This window comes from Scyliorhinus torazame, chromosome 16 (assembly GCF_047496885.1).
Source record: "Scyliorhinus torazame isolate Kashiwa2021f chromosome 16, sScyTor2.1, whole genome shotgun sequence".
NCBI classification, from domain to species: Eukaryota; Metazoa; Chordata; class Chondrichthyes; order Carcharhiniformes; family Scyliorhinidae; genus Scyliorhinus; species Scyliorhinus torazame.
This window is the reverse complement of record NC_092722.1, coordinates 15,288,233-15,306,278: the sequence shown is the minus strand read 5'-3', so window position 1 is coordinate 15,306,278 and position 18,046 is coordinate 15,288,233. Positions and strand designations below refer to the sequence as shown.

At 45.0% G+C, this 18,046-nt stretch overlaps 1 protein-coding gene and 1 long non-coding RNA gene across 2 annotated transcripts; one reads left to right on the top strand and one right to left on the bottom strand.

The window, feature by feature from the left end:
- Positions 1–364: 364 nt before the first annotated feature.
- On the top strand, positions 365–11,188 carry LOC140392599 (uncharacterized). The gene is made up of 3 exons (XR_011935396.1): positions 365–664; positions 9,045–9,244; positions 10,490–11,188. It is a non-coding gene; the product is annotated as an uncharacterized lncRNA (long non-coding RNA).
- Positions 11,189–13,960: 2,772 nt separating this feature from the next.
- hes2.1 (hes family bHLH transcription factor 2, tandem duplicate 1) lies at positions 13,961–15,860 on the bottom strand. The gene is made up of 4 exons (XM_072477644.1): positions 15,679–15,860; positions 15,457–15,552; positions 15,253–15,340; positions 13,961–14,603 (listed from the first exon to the last, which is right to left on the bottom strand). The coding sequence occupies exons 1-4, from the start codon at positions 15,775–15,777 to the stop codon at positions 14,272–14,274; spliced, it is 615 nt and encodes a 204-aa protein (XP_072333745.1). The 5' UTR covers positions 15,778–15,860; the 3' UTR covers positions 13,961–14,271.
- Between the last annotated feature and the right edge of the window lie 2,186 nt (positions 15,861–18,046).

The following is an 18,046-nucleotide window of genomic DNA, read 5'->3' as shown; positions in this document are numbered from 1 at the left end:
TTCTGTTTTTTTTGGTGAGGTTTGGTTCCCTAACGTGTGGAGCCATGATCTGGGCTGCCTAGGCGTGCGTTTGCGAGGCAGGTGTTGCAACATCTGGCAGCTCCCGTGTCTCCGGCGCGTGGGAAACTGCACCGAAACTGCTTACCCAATGCAAATGAGAGTGGGCGGTGAGCTGGCCAGGCTGCAGGTCCGGGCTCGCCCATACCACTCAGGGTGCACAGGCTGCAGTGTGTGTGTGTGTGTGTTTAGTTGTTGTAACGCACCTTTGTTCATTGTTCCAGTGCCCTCCCCCGCAGCGCTTCAAAAACAAACTTTTTTGGGGGGTGAAAAAAATCGAATTCTTAGTCCTATCCGGCACACGTGAGGTTAGCGAAGGCGCCTCCCCGTCTTAAAGGGATTATGCGCCCGCACTGCAAAGTCAGCAGGTGGAAACACCACGCGTTCCTTTAGCCCTGACATCCTCCGTCCCAAAGCAGCTTTGACAATGGAGCACTTTCTTGTTTAAAAAGTGGTTCAAATGACAATGGTCGCCCCCCCCGGACAGGCATCCCGTGGTGGAAAGGATGTAAAACTCATGCAGGGATCTCCCCAAGAGTGACGGGAATTGTACCAATGGGAAATCAGGAAGAAAGAATCTGGAGAGACTGTTTCCAGTGTTAGAAAGGTCAGTAACCCGAGGGCACCCATTTAGACTCGTGTCTCTGAGCAGAAATCTCTGACTGAGCGAGTTAAATGATCTAGAATCATAGAATTTACAGTGCAGAAGGCGGCTATTCGGCTCATGGAGTCTGCACTGGCCCTTTGAAAGAGCACTCCACCCTAACCCAGTAACCCCACCTAACATTTTGGACACTAAGGGAAATTTATCATGGCCAATCCACCGAACTGCACATGTTTGGACTGTGGGAGGAAACCGGAGCACCCGGGAGAAACCCATGCAAACATGGGAAGGACGTGTAGATTCCGCACAGGCAGTGACCCAAGCCGACAGGACTACGATGGGACCATTGCAAGTTGTTAATATCTAGAACAGAACCAACAAGCTATGTGACAGAAGTTGTGCCAATCTCAGTCAACTCCAAACCAGATTTCTTCAATCCGCTCCTCACCAACCACCCAACTGATACAAACTGCACCTTATCCGCATCATTGCTACATACACCCGATTCCTTAACAAGTCTGACTTACTATTATCTGACCTGCTTGTACTTGCCTCAAGTGACTCTTAATTTCTCCAATATATTGTTTTGAAAACTCCTGTTCCCATCTACAAACTTCTCCTTGGAAGAATTATTTGCCATACTTTATTCACAAAATATTTAAGGAACATTGCAAAGATTTCAAAATCGCCATCACACAAAGTGCAATAATATTCAAGTGTTCAAATGCGGAATATTTGGCTAATGGTAAAGTTCTTGGAAGTGTGGATGAGCAGAGGGATCTAGGTGTCCATGTACATAGATCCCTGAAAGTTGCCACCCAGGCTGATAGGGTTGTGAAGAAGGCCTATGGAGTGTTGGCCTTTATTGGTAGAGGGATTGAGTTCCGGAGTCATGAGGTCATGTTGCAGCTGTACAAAACTCTGGTACGGCCGCATTTGGAGTATTGCGTACAGTTCTGGTCACCGCATTATAGGAAGGACGTGGAGGCTTTGGAGCGGGTGCAGAGGAGATTTACCAGGATGTTGCCTGGTATGGAGGGAAAATCTTATGAGGAAAGGCTGATGGACTTGAGGTTGTTTTCGTTAGAGAGAAGAAGGTTAAGAGGAGACTTAATAGAGGCATACAAAATGATCAGGGGGTTAGATAGGGTGGACAGTGAGAGCCTTCTCCCGCGGATGGAAATGGCTAGCACGAGGGGACATAGCTTTAAACTGAGGGGTAATAGATATAGGACAGAGGTCAGAGGTAGGTTCTTTACACAAAGAGTGGTGAGGCCGTGGAATGCCCTACCTGCAACAGTAGTGAACTCGCCAACATTGAGGGCATTTAAAAGTTTATTGGATAAGCATATGGATGATAATGGCATAGTGTAGGTTAGATGGCTTTTGTTTCGGTGCAACATCGTGGGCCGAAGGGCCTGTACTGCGCTGTATCGTTCTATGTTCTATGTTCTGTGGAGATCATGTTGCATTCTGAGATGTTTCAATACAATTATGCTACATGCAATATTCACCCGATGCATTCAATGGGGATCATACATAGTGCACCGAGGGGGTCCATATAATTCCCCCCCCCCCCGGGTGCACCTAGGCTGAACAGTCTTAGACGGTGACCTTTCCTCTTGTGCCCCTGTGGTGGCTTCCCTACGTTTTAGTGCGTCCCTCAGCAGATAGTCCTGGGCTTTAGAATGTGCCAGTCTGCAACACTCGGTCAGGGAAACCTCTTTACACTGGAAGATCAACAGGTTTCAGGGAGACCAAAGAGAGTCTTTCACTGAGTTCATGATCCTCCAGCAGCAGTTGATGTTTGTCTTGGTGGGTGTCCCTGAGAACAGTCCTGTATCTGTTATGGGCGAGGGTTTAAAAACTCTAAAGTGTAATATGGAGTTCACCTGACCTATAACATTTATTTGAATTTGGCTAGGATGAGCACAAGAGCCTTCACTTGAGGTGTGATTCATTTGTCTTCCTAGACATTTTAATCAAAACAAGCTTTATTCTAAGAACTTAGTTAACATTTATATATAAACAAACAGCAAGAATTTTTATCAATTACAAACATAAAGATACCCCACAGCTACAGTAATCTATGTATTACACTTAATGAGTTCCCCTTAACAGTTCCAATTCAAAAACAAAATCCCATAAACCAAAATCCCTTTTCAAGGGTGTGGCCCAGCACTCTGTATTCTCACTTGAATAAGACTGGCTTTTCCTGAGATTCTGACCCCGTCTCACCAGCAGGTTTAAGCCCTTCTGAAAAGCAAACTATATTTTTTAAGTTCCTAAAGCAGGTAGTTATAATCAATGTTTTTTTTCCTGGAACAACTCTTTAAAATGAAAATAGAAAGACAGCAGCAAAACACTTCTTTCTCCCTGAGTCCACAGCAGTCAAATCTGAAAGTGAAACTAAGAAAACTCACAGCCACAGCTCAATTCCACCCACAAAATGACATCACTGAAGCCATGTGATGAGACAAAACCCCTTCTTAAAGGGACACTCCCATGACACATCACAGAACTTCTTGGGATGAACCTCAACAGAAACCACCTCACCTCTCTTCAGATCTTCTTTGCAAAGGCACATTCCACAAGGAAGTGGCCCCTTCCCCACCACCGTCATCCCTAGTCATCTAGAGAGTGGCATGCGGTTGGGGTGAAACTCCAGGTGGGTATGAGGGATATGATGGGGAGGGACTTTCTCACCACCAGCCAAGCTAGGCCTCGGTGATTGTTTCAAAGTTATGTTGATGAGGCATTCTGTCAAATGACTTTGAAAGTCTGCTCAGGGAATCACCTGGATCCACCAGCTTTGACAAAGAGTCGCCCAGATTCAAAAGGTTAGCTCCCTTTTCTCTCCACAGATGCTGTCAGACCTGCTGAGATTGTCCAGTATTTTCTGTTTATGTTTCAGATTCCAGCATCTGCAGTAATTTGCTTTTATATTTGGATCCACCATCTCCTTTCCTGCAGGGACTCTAGTATGTTATGTGCCACAGCCTGATGGACTTGTGGTCAAAGATGTTTCTCTGCATAAATGTTTCTACTTGGACAGCACGGTGGCGCTGTGGTTAGCACTGCTGCCTAATGGCACCGAGGACCCAGGTTCATTCCAGGCCCCAGTTCACTGTCCATATGGAGTTTGCACATTCTCCCTGTGTTTGCGTGGGTCTCACCCCCACAGCCCAAAAGATGTGCCGGGTTGGTGAATTAGCCACATTAAATTGCCCTCAAATTGGAAAAAAACATAGGGTATTCTAAATCTATTTTTAAAAATTACCAACAAATGAATAAATGTTTCCATGAGGCACAGGTGGCATGGCACAGTCTGACTACTTGTAGAATTCCACAGCATCGTGGCCAGACCCATCCTTCGCAACACCAGGGATAGGTAGAACCATGTAGTGACACTTGGTGTTTACATACCGTGGAATTATGCAAGGCCTGATGCAAACACACAGAAAGCTGGCCATCAGGATTAGGGCAATACTGGGCATGTTTTTCCCTCCCTTTATCCAGAGGTTTGTCGTTCTGCCCGATACATGCAATTGTCTCTAACTCTGCATTCCAGCTTTGCTGTTGGATGCCTGATAGCAGTCTGCCTCCATCCCTTCTCTGTCCATCGATCAGAGACTTCAACCATTCCTGGCTTGCATGCTGGATATCTCTCTCTGCACATTGGTATATCTTTCTACACCTTAGAAAGCTTAATAGTCAGGTGGTACAGTTGGGTCACCTCTTCAATGCTCCTTCTTATTTCCACCCAGCTGATATACTATAGAATTTTAAGTATGCGTCGATGTTCTTTGGCTTCTGAGGGATTTTTTTTCTTGTAAAGAAGAAAGAACATGTAATTATATGGTGCCTGTCAGAACCCAAGGATTTCACAAAGTACTTTATAGTCAATTAAGTATTTTTGTGATGTGGGAAATGGGCAGCCTATTTGCGCACAACAAGGACCCACAAACAAATGATAATAACCAGATAATCTTTTGTTTAATAAGAAAAACTTGCATTTCTGTAGCGCCTTGAGTGGCCCCAGGACATGCCAAGTATTGACAGCAATAAGATACTTCTGAAGGGTAATCACTGTAATAATGTAGGAAACGCAGCAACTAATTTGTTCACAACAAGCTCCCACAAACAACAATAAGATGATAGCCAAATAATCTGCTTTGTGATTTTGGTTGAGGGATGATTACAGGCCAGGTTACCTGGGATTGCTGTACTGCTCTTTATTGAAAAAAGTGACATGTGATATTCTCCAATTACCTGAGAGGGCCTTGGGCCTTCTCATCCAAAATACAGCACCTCCTAAATGACAGCTATCCATCGGGACTGTGTTGGAATGGTAACCTACATTTTCATGCTCAGGAACTGCAGCAGATCTTGAACCCACAATTCACTAATTCAGGGTGAAATTGTTTCCAATTTCCAAATGAGCAATATCTGATGGGCTATTTCTAATTGCTCTTCGAGAATATGGTGGTGAGCTGCCTTCTGTAACTGCAGCAGTCCATGTGATGTGAGTGCTGTTCGGAAGTGAGTCCCAGTATATTGACCCAGTGACAGTGAAACAATGGATATGTCATTCCAAGTCAGAATAACACCAAGGGGAACACCCTTATTCTTCTTTGAATTAGTGCAAGGAGATTTGTTTTGTCCCATGGGAGGGCAGTGGGTTTACCACCTCATCTAAAAGACACCACTCCAACAAATGCAGTTCTCCATCCATGCTGCAGTGAAGTTTCAGCCTAGAATGTGTTCCCAAGCATCTGGAATGGGAGTTGGACTCTTAATCTTCCAACTCCGAATGGATAACATGGCACTTTGCTCTTGCAATGTGGATTACACTAGCAAGGCATTAATTCCAGCCACTCTGATTGTATGCAATGTGATACTGGAGTCACAATCCTGGAAATCCCTGCCTAATGCTATTATAATAGCACCTTCACATCATCGAGTGCATTGTACAAGAAGGAGAACATCACTACCTTTTCATGGACATTAGATGACAGCCTTACCAGCAATAACACAACCCCTATAGAAAGGTAAGAAAGGCTCGCACTGTTCATGACCAGCTGATAGCGCAACATTCTTAACAGTCAATCAAGTATTTTTGAAATATAGTCGCCGTTGTCCTGTAGAGTGACACGCTAGCGCAGTGGTTGGCATTGCTTCCTCACAGTGTCAGGGACCTGGGTTCAATTCAGGGCTTGGGTGACTTTGTGGAGTTTACAAATTCTCCTCGTGTCTGCGTGGGTTTCCTTCGGGTGCTCTGGTTTCCTCTCACAGTCCAAAAAAGTGCAGGTTAGGTGGGGTTACGGGGATAGGGTGGGGAAATGGGCCTAGCTAGGGTGCTCTTTCAGAGGGTTGTGTGGGCTGAATGGCCTCCTTCTACACCATAGGGATTCTATGGACTAGAAAATGTGTCAGCCAATATGTGCTCAGTTAACTCTGGTCTCGGTTTAGCATTTCATCCAGAAGATGCCACTGCCAGTAATGCAGTGCTCCTTCAGTCCTGTACGGGCTCAGTTTTGCCCTCAAATCCTGGCGGGGTCTTTAACCTGGAACCTTGTGATTTCAGAGCCAGTGTCAGGGTTAGGGCTGAAGCACAGCTGGGGGAGAGGCGATGGGATATGGGTGGCAGGGACCATTCCCTGAAAGAGACAACAAGCCACATTTAGTATTGTCATTGTCTTTTTTTTCTGACGCTGGACCACAAACTATCAATTTATTCAATTCGACTGAATTGTTGGCATCGCGCCAAACCCGCGTGGCCAATCTCCCAGCTCTTTGAACTCGCTCCTTTCTTTTATAATCTTCCGCCTCTCAAAGCTCAAGCTCGGTGCTGTGAAGCGAATGGAACCTCCCTCTTTTTACCCCCCTTGCTGCCAAGCTGGATCAGCGATACTTTTCGAAGGCTGGTAACACACATTGTGGATGATGTCAGCTTTGGACAGGTGACGCCCGCTGAGCTGGGAGTCGCGTTGCTTCAAAGTAAATCTTCCCAAACTCTCGCTCCCAGAATGACGGGTGCACCTGGAGTTAAGGAACACACCGCAGCAGCTCCACGGGCCACCAGGGCGGCCGTGACTCCTGTAAAGCTTCACCCTCCCAACAACTCGCTTCACCCCGGGATAGACTTACTGAACTGATGATATACAACTGGTCCTAAATCATGGAGCAGATTTGCAATCATGGCCACAGATAATAAGGTCCCAGGGAACAATTTTGACATGATTCTCAAATGGAGAAGAATGGAGAGATTTTAATCGCCTGGTTTCACATGTTACTTATTGTCTTTCTCTGGCGACCTGCATCTCTATTATTATCTGATTGCCTGTGGGGGTTTGGAAAAACTCATTGGAAAAACTCATTAGGATAGTGACTTCTGAATGTGTCAGTGATATCAGTCATCAGGCGCCACTCTGCTGTCGGTGCCCACTGTAAGAAGTCTTACAACGCCAAGTTAAAGTCCAACAGCTAGTGATTCCAAACAAACTTGTTGGACTTTAACCTGGTGTTGTAAGACTTCTTACTGTGCCCACCCCAGTCCAACACCGGCATCTCCACATCATGGGTACCCACAGCATTGGTCCTCATTATAGACCGACATGTTATGCAAAACTAATTCATGTGACTCAGGAATCCAATACATTGCCGCTCTATTCGACATCAGCAAATACATATCATTCCAAGTGTTTCAGTATGAATTTTAATGAAGTGTGCTGCTGGGGGTATCTGCTGACTGAAACATATAAACCATAAAGATATTTGAAACAAAACCAGAAAATGCTGGACAATCTCAGCAGGCCTGACAGCATCTGTGGAGAGAGAAGGGAGCGAACGTTTACAGTCTGGATGACTCTTTGTCAAAGCTGGAGAGAACTGGAAATAGGGTGAGATTTATGGGCGGCACGGTAGCACAGTGGTTAGCACAGTTGCTTCACAACGCCAGCGTCCGAGGTTCGATTCCTGGGGGGGGCGAACTGAGTTCACCTTTTATTTATTCAGAGTGCCTCTAACCTGTGCAGAAACATTTGTGGATTTGTTTCATGCATATAAATATTTAAATGATAGAGTAAAGATAATTTATAGCCGGTTGACTCATGTGCAGTGTCGGCATCCCAGAGTGTTGTTGAAAGCTTCACCCACGGAATGAAGTGTGAGATGGGCTTGTAGTTGATGCTTCCTTGCTTAGCAAGATACAAAGGGAATTTTGATATCACAATTTGGACGAAACTTTTTTTTTAAGCTGAAGTGTCTCAGGTAGACCAGGCGATAGGGAGGGATTTGAATTCTTACACCGGACTGTAACTCACACTCTGCACCGGGCATTGTACACATCCATCTGCAGCCACACCCAGCTACTCAGAGAGATTCACAATCCGATCACATCACACTTTCTTCTGGATCGAGTCAAACCCAAACAGCAGGAAGATTTTAATGATGCAGATTGCTCTAATCACCTTCAGACATGTTCGATGATTTGGTGAATAACATTCCAGGTATAAGCACATGTTTTTGAGGAGGTGGGATCTCTTTATTCTGCACAGATTAAATAGTCTTGGGACATGTGTCCACTTTACCGGCGCCATATAAATGAAAGGTATTTGAATAAATTGTGGAATGGTGCCAGAATTAAAGCTCTATTTCTTTACGTCAGTTGAACTTTCATAATAAACGAAAACACGTGCTCCTGTGATGGCTATTTATAGGGTACGTCCGTGCCATACCACCTCATGGGAAAGTTTGTACAAAAAAAACCCACACACCTATCCGGCAGGAGTCCACACAGGACATCCTGCTGGGGAAGATGACAAATCTGCCAAAGTCATGGTCAGAACTTAGAAGCAAGCGCCAGACGTAGTTCGTTTCACTGTGAAAGCTCAATAGGGAAAGTCCACAGCCCCCCTCCCCCAACAGCCAGACTCGATGTAAAACCCACTCAACCTGCCTGCTCCAGAGAATATTTCACATCAAACGCATGTTGTAAATATAATCTGTAAATGTGAGGGGAGTGAGGCAGCTCAGAGTGACACACACTCTATTGAAAGAAATGTAACTATTACATGATATGCAATGTCAAACTTGAACTATTATCGAACTTACTTTAACAAATTTCATGAACAATTTTTTTTTCTGACAAATATACTTCGGGACAAGAACCTCGTCGTTCAAGAGTTAAAGGTTCTGTTTCCCATTTTAGTTCAAAACGGGTGTTATATTTGGATAATTTAGAGAAATGTATTAACCAGAAAATTTAGCAGTTGTTATTAGAGAGATTGATGAAAATCAGTCAAAGAAACGTTAAGGACGAGATTGAGTGAGCACATTCATGCGACAGCCTTTTAGCATTGATTGTCCCTCACTCTTCCAGTACTGTTGGCCCAGGGCGCAAGTTCACTGAACTTGCATGTGGTTCCGTTCTCTCGCGTCTGCAAAGACTGGCAATCAGCACCAGGGAGACCAAAGTTATTGGTCAGGAGGAAGAGACTCCACCTTCCAGCAATATTGACAACCTCACTCCGGGTCAACAATTACCCCAACAAGTGCCATCAGCTGCAGCAGCAACAAACAGTGACTGTGGGGAGGTGGGGGAGCAATAATTTGAGCAAGTCATATAGGAACGAAAGGCAGATTCCCAAAGGAGTTTGGTCTTTGCTGAGTATTAACTGCGATCACGTGGCTGATCACAAAAACTGGTTTATAACGGATGAGAAGATAACTGCAGAGATCAGTAGAATAAACTTTTATTCGTGAATGAAATATTGAAATAATCTAGGCTAATTCAATGTGGCAATCCATTCTCCATTTCAACAAGGATATTAAAATAAGTTTCACATATAAATATGGGCAGCACAGTAGCATTGTGGATAGCACAATTGCTTCACAGCTCCAGGGTCCCAGGTTCGATTCCGGCTTGGGTCACTGTATGTGCGGAGTCTGCACATCCTCTCCGTGTGTGCGTGGGTTTCCTCCGGGTGCTCCAGTTTCCTCCCACAGTCCAAAGATGTGCCGGTTTGGTGGATTGGCCATGCTAAATTGCCCTTAGTGTCCAAAATTGCCCATAGTGTTGGGTGGGGTTGCTGGGAAATGGGGATAGGGTGAAGGTGTGGACCTTGGATAGGTTGCTCTTTCCAAGAGCTGGTGCAGACTCGATGGCCTAATGGCCTCCTTCTGCACTGTAAATTCTATGAAATCTATTTTTTTTAAACTGTGCATTTGTTTTCCATTTAATTCCAGCGTTCCAGAAGAGAACAGTTTACTGTTATGACAGGAGAGGGTTTAATTTAGACAGCCCCGATTTCTCATCTCACCACCCATCCGTAAAATAAAAGGTGTTTTGATTTTGATTTCTCCCCTTTTTAAGTGGTAATTTCCTGACCCCCTCGGTATTGATGTGGTCCAATTTCTATTAATAACCCATGTTAGTACCAACTCAGAAGGTAAGTTTATTTACACACACTCAAACCTGGGAAGAGGGTAGCAACATGGCTTTCTTTTTGCTCATACAATTAAAGCGGGATTGAGAAAGAAAGGTTTGCAGAGCAAAGACACAGCATAGCGAATTGTTGTTTCACATGCATGCAGAGTCCAGAATTAAAGCCCATTGGGGTGTTACTTCACATAGGTCAGCAAACTGAACTGATGCTGAATTCACTTATCCAGTAGAATTGACTTCTACGATGAGATAGGCATGTAGAGATGAATTAGTCTCGAGGCGATGATACAGAAATTTAGAAGATTCAGTCAAAACATTGTAAATGGGCATAGGTATTCAAACCTCGACAGAGACATTGCCTGTGCTTCTTCTTGGTACAGGAATGAGATAGAGAATCTGGTGAACTGGTGCGAAGGCAATAATCTCTCCCTCAATGCCAACAAAATGAAGGAGATTGTCATCGACTTCAGGAAGCGTATTGGAAAACATGCCCCTGTCTACATCAATGGGAACAAATTAGAAAGGGTCGGGGGCTTCAAGTGTCCAGATCACCAACAACCTGTCCTGGTCCCCCCATGCCGACACTATAGTTGAGAAAGCCCACCAACGACTATACTTTCTCAGAAGACTAAGGAAATTTGGCATGTTAGCCACGACTCTCACCAACTTTTACAGATGCACCATTGAAAGCATTCTTTCTGGTTGTATCACAGCTTGGTATGCTTCTTGCTCTTCCCAAGACTGCAAGAAGCTTCAAAAGGTCGAGAATGTAGCCCAATCCATCAAGCACACCAGCCTCCCATCCATTGACCCTGTCTAAAATTCCCGCTGTCTCGGAAAGGCAGCCAGCGTAATTAAGGACCCCACGCACCCCGGATATATTCTCTTCCACCTTCTTCCATCAGGAAAAAGATACAAACATTTGAGGTCACGTATCGACCGACTCAAGAACAGCTTCTTCCCTGCTGTCATCAGAGTTTTGAATGGGCCTACCTCGTATTAAGTCGATCTTTTCTCTACACCCTAGCTATGACTGTCACATTACATTCTGCAGTCTCTCCTTCCATCACTATGTACTATATGCGTTGTTTGTATAGCATGCAAGAAACAATACTTTTCACTGTATACTAATACATGTGACAATAATAAATCAAATCAAATCAAAAATGGAAGGGCTCTTTGTCCTAGCAGACTGAGCTTTGTGGTGTGGCGCTTTGCCCCTCTATAAGGCATTATTACAGGTTCCATCTGCTAGGGGGATCATGCCACATGACTCCCACTTTGGCTTGGACAAAAGGTATAAATCCCTTTGTCTGGGTTCCTCAAATTCTTAATGTTCCAACCGTTATGAATTTGAAAGGAAGATTGCAGGATTCTTTGTCCTAGTGGACTAATAGACTCCAGTTAACCAGCCTGGGTTCTGAAATGCAGATGGCCTTGGCCTATTTCCTGTTGAATTTGGTCTCTGCAACATACAATGTTCATTAGCATGTCTTCAGTGATAGGCCCAGGTTTCTCTGATACTGCCAGATAGTTCTTATTGTTCGAAGGTCACAACCCGACATAGCTTGAGTCATTTTAAAAAGTAATTGTGTAGTTATTACAGTTCAGAAATTAGCCATGAGGATATACATACATATTGAGGTGATAGCCCTGTTATATTACTGTAAAGGACATCTGTTTTAGTGAGAAGTGAAATTTGTCCAATTGGTGTTGAAGGGCAAAACAATTGATATCGCCTTGGGCCATATGGCCTTGCTTTTATCTCATAGCTCATGACACCTTTGGCATTCTCATCTTAACTCCAACTTATCACTGACTTTCCATATGTAGTATCTCCTTTATGCATTCTTGCACCATCTCCACCTACTATGGGCAGGGTAAATCCACCTCAAATCCACTCCAGGCTCAATGGGGATCACATTCCACGCTGTTGGCACTAATCTGATCCAGACCAACTGTCCAGCCAACCAACCAGCCCCTTGAGTAGTCCGAGTTTGCTGTGGCAACATACACTTTTACATGTAGTCCGGAGCTATGAATGGTGATGGTCGAGGCTCCAATTTTTTTCCATCACACGATTGACCAGGAATTTCTCCCGCTCTTACCGCCTGTCATTGACAGACATTGGAAGGATTTACAGGCTAGTAATCACCCTTTTTGGCTAGATTATGAATACACTTCACACGGCCATCAAGCTCTAGGGTGAGACATGAGCCTGGAATGAGGCTCCAGGGACCCGGATTCAATTCCGGCCTCAGGTGACTGCGTGGAGTCTGCACATCCTCCCCGTGTCTGCGTGGGTTTCCTCCGGGTGCTCCGGTTTCCTCCCACAGTCTAAAGATGTGCAGGTTTGATGGATTAGCCATGATAAATTGTCCCTTTAGTGTCCAAGGGTTAGGTGCCGTTACTGGGTTACAGTGATAGGGTGGGGACATGGGATTAAGTAGGGTGCTCTTTCCAAGGGCCTGTGCAGACTCAATGGACTGAATGGCTTCCTGTTGCACTGGAGCATTTGGGTCTGAGGCCAGTATGCTATCCACTCTGCCACAAGACCTCCTGGGACGCTCCTACAATAAAGCTTGTAAGATATGTGGGGGAGTTTTGCATTGTTCTGTGCTGAAAGATGCAGGATATACGGTTGTGGCCTGTGCTGAAGATTATGGGGTATTTGGGGATGACCTGTATTGAAGGGCATAGGATATTCAGGTATGCGCTTGGTATACTCATGCTGTAGTGTGCGTGTGTTTCCTCCGGGTGCTCCGGTTTCCTCCCATAGTCCAAAGATGTGCAGGTTAGGTGGATTGGCCATGCTAAATTGCCCTTAGTGTCCAAAATTGCCCTTAGTATTGGGTGGGGTTACTGGGTTATGGGGATAGGGTGGAGTTGTGGACCTTGGGTCGGGTGCTCTTTCCAAGAGCCGGTGCAGACTCGATGGGCCGAATGGCCTCCTTCTGCACTGTAAATTCTATGTTCTATTACATGCAAATTTGCCATGTGTTAAAGGGTATGGGATAATGGACTTTCTCGCCCGTTTTGAATAGAACATAGAACATAACAGCGCAGTACAGGCCTTTCAGCCCTCAATGTTGCGCCGACCTGTGAAACCACTCTAAAGCCCATTTACACTATTCCCTTATCGTCCATATGTCTACCTAATGACCATTTGAATACCCTTAGTGTGGTTGTAGCAAAGGCGGGAATGTTCTCAATTGGACAATCGTGTAGGATAATCGAGTATTGATGTTAACGCCTGTGACTCAGTTGGTAGCACTGTCTTGAATCAGAGGTCGTGGGTTCAAGACCCAATGTGGAAAGTTGAGCATACAAATCTTGGCCGGATAACAACTTGGAAGAGAATATACTGTTGGGAGTCTCCATTTATAATTCCAGTTCTTACTCTGACCCTGGCCTCACATTTGAGTGTTCAGGTAGAACTTTTCAGAAACGGGCAGCTTTGAGTGAAAAAAAAAACCCTCAGCTCCCCTCTCGATTATATGCTAATGATTTTCAATGATTGATGACAATGGCCTTTTCTGGTGGACCTGAAGGGGAACAGCAGGCTGTCCCGGGGATTGGGCGACACAGGGAGAGTGCAAACTCCTCCAGCTCTAGCTCTAACATTGCGTTATCGAGTTTCACAGCGCAAAGTGAGGACCATCGTGTCTGTGCCGACCAATCGATTCTAATCCCACGTTCCAGTACTTGATGTGATTAATTAACTCCCGCGGCTCTGCCCTGAATCTTGAAGCATTTCAATGCAGGAAACATTCGCTTCACGGAGAGACAGGAATCAAATGGCTGAGAAATTAGAATACCCAAACCACCGAGTTCATTTTCTATTTTGATTTATTTTCAAAAAATCTTTTATACAACCATGAAACACTTTTATATTATCTTTGAATTTTCTTATTTAAAATATATTTCCTTATATACAAAAGGCCGGCATGCCACCATTAAAAAGTGCCCAATTGTCAATGGATATTTAATCGGATCGAGGTCAATAAGTTTCTGCTTTGCATAGAAATTACAATTCACAAAACTATAAATGCCTCAGATATAATATCATGCAAAACGATTCCATATGTACACATTTTATTTACAGTTTAATTCTGCACAAAGTATTTATACGTGTTAAGAGTCTCTTTTGTGTCCACGCCCGCTACCAGGGCCTCCAGATACAGTTCTGCTGGGGGACTGGGAGGACTTGCTGGTTGAGGCGAGGGCTGACACTGGGTACTGACGGTCGCTGAAACGCTGGGCACCCAGTTGCGTTGGATCGAACCAAGCTCCGGGGTCCCTCCCGCGGCGATACCTCTGCGCCGGGCGGGCTCCTGGCAGAGTAAGGGTAATGGGACACTAAAGGCATGCACCTCCTCAGGTAGTCTGTCAGACGATCGCACCCTTCCGTTCCCATGAGCTTTGAAGACGGGAGGAGGTTGCTCAGCTGAAGGAGGCAGGCGCGGTAACCGTCCCGATAGCTATCCAGGCGATCTGTAAGGAGGGCAGACAAAACGGTGGTCATTCCCCAGCTCGTGTACCTCTTCATGGTGTTCGCAATTAAACTGTCACCTGTCTATAAACTCAATGAGGTGGAGATGCCGGCGTTGGACTGGGGTGAGCACAGTAAGAAGTCTTACAACACCAGGTTAAAGTCCAACAGGTTTATTGGGAATCACGAGCTTTCGGAGCGTAGCTCCTGCATCAGGTGAGGGATTCCAAATAAACTTGTAGGACTTTAACCTGGTGTTGTGAGACTTCTTTCTATAAACTCAATAGCTGGTCAGTCCCCCGTTGCACATTTGGATTCGGATGGAGAAGGCAGAATCAGCAATAGGGATTAACCAATCCGTTTTCCTGTACACTTTATGGGACATAATGTGTAAATTAGCCCTACTCTGGCCCAGAAAGACAATACTTCAAAAGAAAGGCATTGATTAGAAAGCGTCCTGGGTGTTCCCAAGAGGATGAAAGACGCGGTAAATAATAGTAACTCCCCCCCCCCCCCCCCCCCCGCCGTTTTTATCATGTTGATGAGCAGTGGTAGCTGTTTAAGGAGATATTCAATTCCTTTCAACTAAAATGGGCCGAATGGCCTCCTTGTACTATGATTCTGAAGCAGATCCGATCTGAAGGCACTTACCATACAATGGAGTTTGGGGCAAATCCTGCAGAAACCGAACAGTCATTTCCAGAATATCAGCTTTTTCCAGTTTGGAATAACGTGGACTCTGGCAGAGGGAAGGGGGGGAAAAACAGAACGTTTTAATCATGAACTCTTTCTCTTGTAAATCGAATTAAAACCAGGTTTACCAGGACAAGTGAGACAAATAAAACCTTCACTTACATCTTTTCCAATGAGGGGCAAGATCAGAGTCTTTAACTGGTTCAGACTGTCATTGATCCGCGCGCGTCTCCGCTTCTCCATCAGAGGTTTCTGAGTCTGCAAGGAAATCAAATCAGGCTTTACACGCGGGAACACAGCTAAACCATGAGACAGAAACCCCGACGTGGCGGCTCCTCGGGACGAGCTGGATTCAGTCTGTGGGGCGGTGGGGTGGGGAATTACCTTTCTTAATTCGCTGGCTTCTCTCTTTTTACGTTTGTTCAGGTGTGCAGAGTACTGTCCGTGCTCTGTAGTGCTCGATTCGTAGAGATGGGGAGACATTCTCTCTTGCCTGGTGTGTGTGTGTGTCTGTTTGAGAGAGCGAGAGAGCTTTCAGACAGAAGATGCTGGGAGCTGCCAGGTACAGAGTGTGGGAATGACTCTGTGGCTGGGTGAATTTATAGAGTTGGGGAGTGTCCACGCACTGCCCACTCGCCTTTGTGAAGTGACGGCAGACGCCTCTGAACGCCTCACCAACCCACCCAACTCATTCAAACCAAAGATACCATCTGTCCCGGGGACCTCGACTTTAAAAATACGCAAATAAAATTCGACCAGGAATTACAAACTTATAGTCAGTAAAAAGCAGACCCGAACAAGATTGCCGTTTCAACATGTGTTGGGTGGTGGGTCTATTTTAGTTGAAAAATGCTGCAGATTTGATGAATCCGACCCAATTCTCGCTGTATTAAGAAATTGCAACCATTTCCTGTAACTGCTCACACTTTGTAATAATTTTTGAAAGTAATCTCTTCAATATGCACACCCCAAACTCCTGGCGTTTGCGAGCACAGACAGGCTGAGTGGAAATTAATCAAACTTTTCCAGAGAGTCTTTTTTTAAAAACGAATACTGTTCGTTTTCCAAATCTTGCCTGATGTAACATCTGTAAAGTTTGTTGTGTTTTGTCTTTAAGTAAAACCGATTGGATGCACTTTTTGTTTCAATATTCCACGATCTCAGGTTGAAAACAAAACTGTTTGTCAACAATTGGGGGGGGGGGGTGGAAATCAGCTTCCCAAGCCGAAAACTACGCCGTCTCACTGTTGCCCCCACCCCCTCCCCCCACCCCCTCCCCTCACCAACACTCCCCCCCCCCCCCCCCAAATAAAACCCCACCTGTCTCTGCAAACTGCAGACAATGATTGGGGCATTTAACACGAAATATGTGATTAATACTAATGCGGATTGGGGGGCGGGTGAGGGAAACTGGGTCAACACGATCAATTTGGCGTTGCCAATGTTTCCACAAGCCCATGTTTGGTGGCTTCCGCGGCCACGGTGTCCCTTTTTTATTTTGTTCGTTGCAAATTCTGATTTTCTGTTTCCTCCCCATTGCCCCAAGGAACAGGAATTTGCCTCGCCGGAGTTAGAACGGAGTGAACGGGGGAAGAGAAATTTGCTCAATACCGGCGACTGGATTCACTTTGCAAATAAAATCAAACTTGAAACGGTGCCGTTTAACCAGGGTAAAGAGAATGTGAAATATATAAACTAGATTCGAGAGTGGGATCCCTCGAGGATGAATAGACTTGATTTCAAGCCACGCGCCAGACACATGCCACCCACAGCATCCCCCCGCCCAGGTCAGATATGAGCCGAATAGAACCACTTCCAATATCCTCAATGCCAAATACACATCAGAATTTTCTTTTAAATCTAAAAAGAGTTTATCACCGTGCGGTGCCCGCAATCCTTATACTGGCAGAATAGTTTCATTCGACTTTAGAACTTTCTATAAGTTTGATTTGCAGCGTTAACACGTTTAACTTGGGAGATTGAGGGAGCCAATCTATTAAATTGTGTTTTAAAATATACACCAGGAAAATGCTTTATTTTAATTCCACTTGCGATGGACAATTTCGCTTTATTTTGATGCAATGGGACACAATTGGTCTGGATGTATTCCCTACATCACTCAGAATCGTTTTAATATAACGGGAGATATTTTATATAATCTTTTATATTGTGTAAGGGGGGGGGGGGGGGTGCTCTCTCGATCACAATGCTCGATCAGTCATAAGTTTCATTTTCAAATGTTTGGCGTGATTTTGGATAATTAAAGTGGCATCCAATCTGTCCCGGAATGAAAAGGGCGCGTTTGTTTTGGCTTGGGGTAGCTGCCTAAAATTAAACATCTGTGTTCCCCCACCCACCCACAATCCCCCTCCCCCTCCGACCCCACTTCAGACAAAGAGATTTGCAATTTATTGGAGAGTTAGCTTCAAACAATCACGTGATGTGAAAGTTTTTATATAGAAGTTAGCAGCGAGTAGCAGTGAATTCTGGACTCAAGGCGGTCGCCAACACTGAGGGAAAGAGCCTCAGTGTCTCCCGCCGGCCTTGTACAAACTGCAAAGGTCTTTTTTCTATCCTTTACCACTAAATTCGAAATGCTACTTCTCTATTTCCATTAAATCGGACAGGTTCAACTTTCCTAACGTTGGCCCAGTACGGAGGCGACTGCTGAATAATGTGGCCATTTGATTTGAACAGAAAAGGTGTCCTGAGCCGCTGTGAATGCAGTAAATTCTTGCACATTGCCCTCTCT